General features: G+C 43.4%; 1 protein-coding gene across 1 annotated transcript; it reads right to left on the bottom strand.

Annotated features, from left to right (window-relative positions):
* Positions 1–1,726: 1,726 nt before the first annotated feature.
* LOC101660390 (60S ribosomal protein L28-like) lies at positions 1,727–2,149 on the bottom strand (the record flags this gene model as incomplete). The annotated part of the gene is made up of 1 exon (XM_045287020.1): positions 1,727–2,149. A coding segment is annotated over one exon (423 nt), but the record flags the coding sequence as incomplete, so codon positions are not given.
* Position 2,150: the final 1 nt, after the last annotated feature.

Genomic DNA, 2,150 nt, shown 5'->3' with positions numbered 1-2,150 from the left:
TGCAGTATAGCACCAATGAAACATACAACTTTCTTTAATGCTTCCTCCCCATACCCACTATCATGACCCCAATTCTACCTTATAAATCTGGCTAGACCAGAGCATGCACATGGGTACAGATAAGAGCTGGAAACACAGGGAATCCAGGACAGATAAATCCCTCAGGACCAATACTGAGATTAGCCATACCAGGAGGGTAAGGGTAAGGTGGGAGGAGATAGGGGGACCCGATCACAATGATCTACATATAACCCCCTCCCAGGGGCATGTACAACAGAAAAATTGGTGAAGGGAGACATTGGTCAGTGTAAGACATGAAATAATAATAATAATTTATAAATTATCAAGGGTTTGTGAGGGAGGGAGGGTGGAGGAGAGAGGGGGAAAATGAGAAGCTGATACCAAGGGCTCAAGTAGAAAGAAAATGCTTTGAGAATGATGATGGCAACAAATGTACGAATGTGCTTGACACAATGGATGGATGTATGGATTGTGATAAAAGATGTAAGAACCCCCAATAAAATGATTTAAAAAAAAGGTGTATGGTGGAATCTAACCTGTCAATCAGGCTACAGCCTGGGGGTGTGGCCTTCTTATAACCAGGAAAAATGGGGACACTCCCACTCTCTCTGCAACTTTGCTTTCCTGCTTGCTGAGACTCTTCCGCTGACCCTGAGAGCTGTCAGTGCCCTGTCAGGTTTCCACTTACCATATATACTCGAGTATAAGCTGACCCGAATATCAGCTGAGGCGCCTAATTTTACCACGAAAACTGCATTGAAAATGTGCTGAGAAAACTCGGCTAGTACACGAGTATACACAGTACTTTAGTTCCACATGGCTCTACCCTTCCATCCTGTGATCTTCCTACATTCTATGTCACTGAATGTGGCTCCATGAGTCTGGATAGGGACTCATGGACTAGTATTGGACTTATGGACTTGAGTTAGACTGGGCTGGGATGCCACTGTCATCCGTAGCCTTCGGGAAGTGGGTATTCAGAATTTAATCTCTGATACCATTCTCTCTTCCAGAGTTGGAGTTCACTATTTATAGTTATCGGATCACACATGCTGATGTGCTTCTTCTGAGTAAATTTAGTTGATACGTCACTTAGATGGCTGCTTGTTTGTGAAAAAAGTCTTTGAATGCCAGGCAATGTTCTTTTTGATAGCTGAGCACCATCTGATTTCTTTACCAGACTTTGCTATGCACTCAAATCTTCAGAGATCTCCCCATGAGGGCCAGTATCAAATAGGATCAAGTCATAAGAAGTAATTGTTTTTATATTAGGGCTAGGATTAAGGGTGAGCCCAAAGGTCATTCATTTATCTATGGTTTATATGTGTTCCTGGTTCATTTTAGAGGAGCATTAAATTTTATTGGAAAAGAATATAAATGATCTCCTAGAGGCATAAGATAATTCTATTCGTAGTATCAGTAATTTAGCCAATGTTATATAATTTAAAACACTATTAAAAAAGGAAACACACTCATATAGGCCAATTTTCTTTCCTTTTTTTTTAAAAAAATGAATCATTTTATTGGGGTCTCTTACAGCTTTTATAACAATCTATACATCAATTGTATCAAGCATACTTGTGCATATGTTTCCATTATCATTTCATAACACTATCTTTCTATTTGTTATTGGCTCCTCTTTTCTTAATCATTTTATTGGAGGCTCATACAACTCTTTTTTTTTTTTTTGGGAGGGCAGTTCTCTTTATTGCTCTGGGCGAGGGGTGCTCAGGAGCTCTTGGGGGGGGCGAGTCCGCTTCCTCTTCACCATCACAGGCTTCTGGCTTCGTAGGATGTCCCTGGCTCTGCGGATAGCAGCCATGCGAAGGTCAGGGCGGTACTTGTTCTTGCGGATCATGTGCTGGATGCTGCTGAGTGTGGCCCGGGCATTCTTGTTAATGGTGGTTCGGACATAGGAGGTGGTAGGCTTCCGCTGGCCTGACCTCCGCTTCAGGACCACCACAACCCCCTTGCCGTCGGCAGCGGGCTCGACCGTCTTGCGGTGTATCAGCCCGTTGTAGCGGAAGGAGTTGCGGGCTTTTAGGTTATTGGGCTCGGTGCTGTACTTCTGCTTGTTCCTCTTGATCAGGAAACTGGAGCAGTTCCGCACGACCATCCATTGCAGATGC

This window comes from Echinops telfairi, unplaced genomic scaffold, assembly GCF_000313985.2.
Source record: "Echinops telfairi isolate 266 unplaced genomic scaffold, ASM31398v2 ScPeMD7_10;HRSCAF=50, whole genome shotgun sequence".
In the NCBI taxonomy this organism is placed as follows: domain Eukaryota; kingdom Metazoa; phylum Chordata; class Mammalia; order Afrosoricida; family Tenrecidae; genus Echinops; species Echinops telfairi.
The sequence above is the reverse complement of the archived record's forward strand: the minus strand, read 5'-3'. Positions and strand labels throughout refer to the sequence as shown.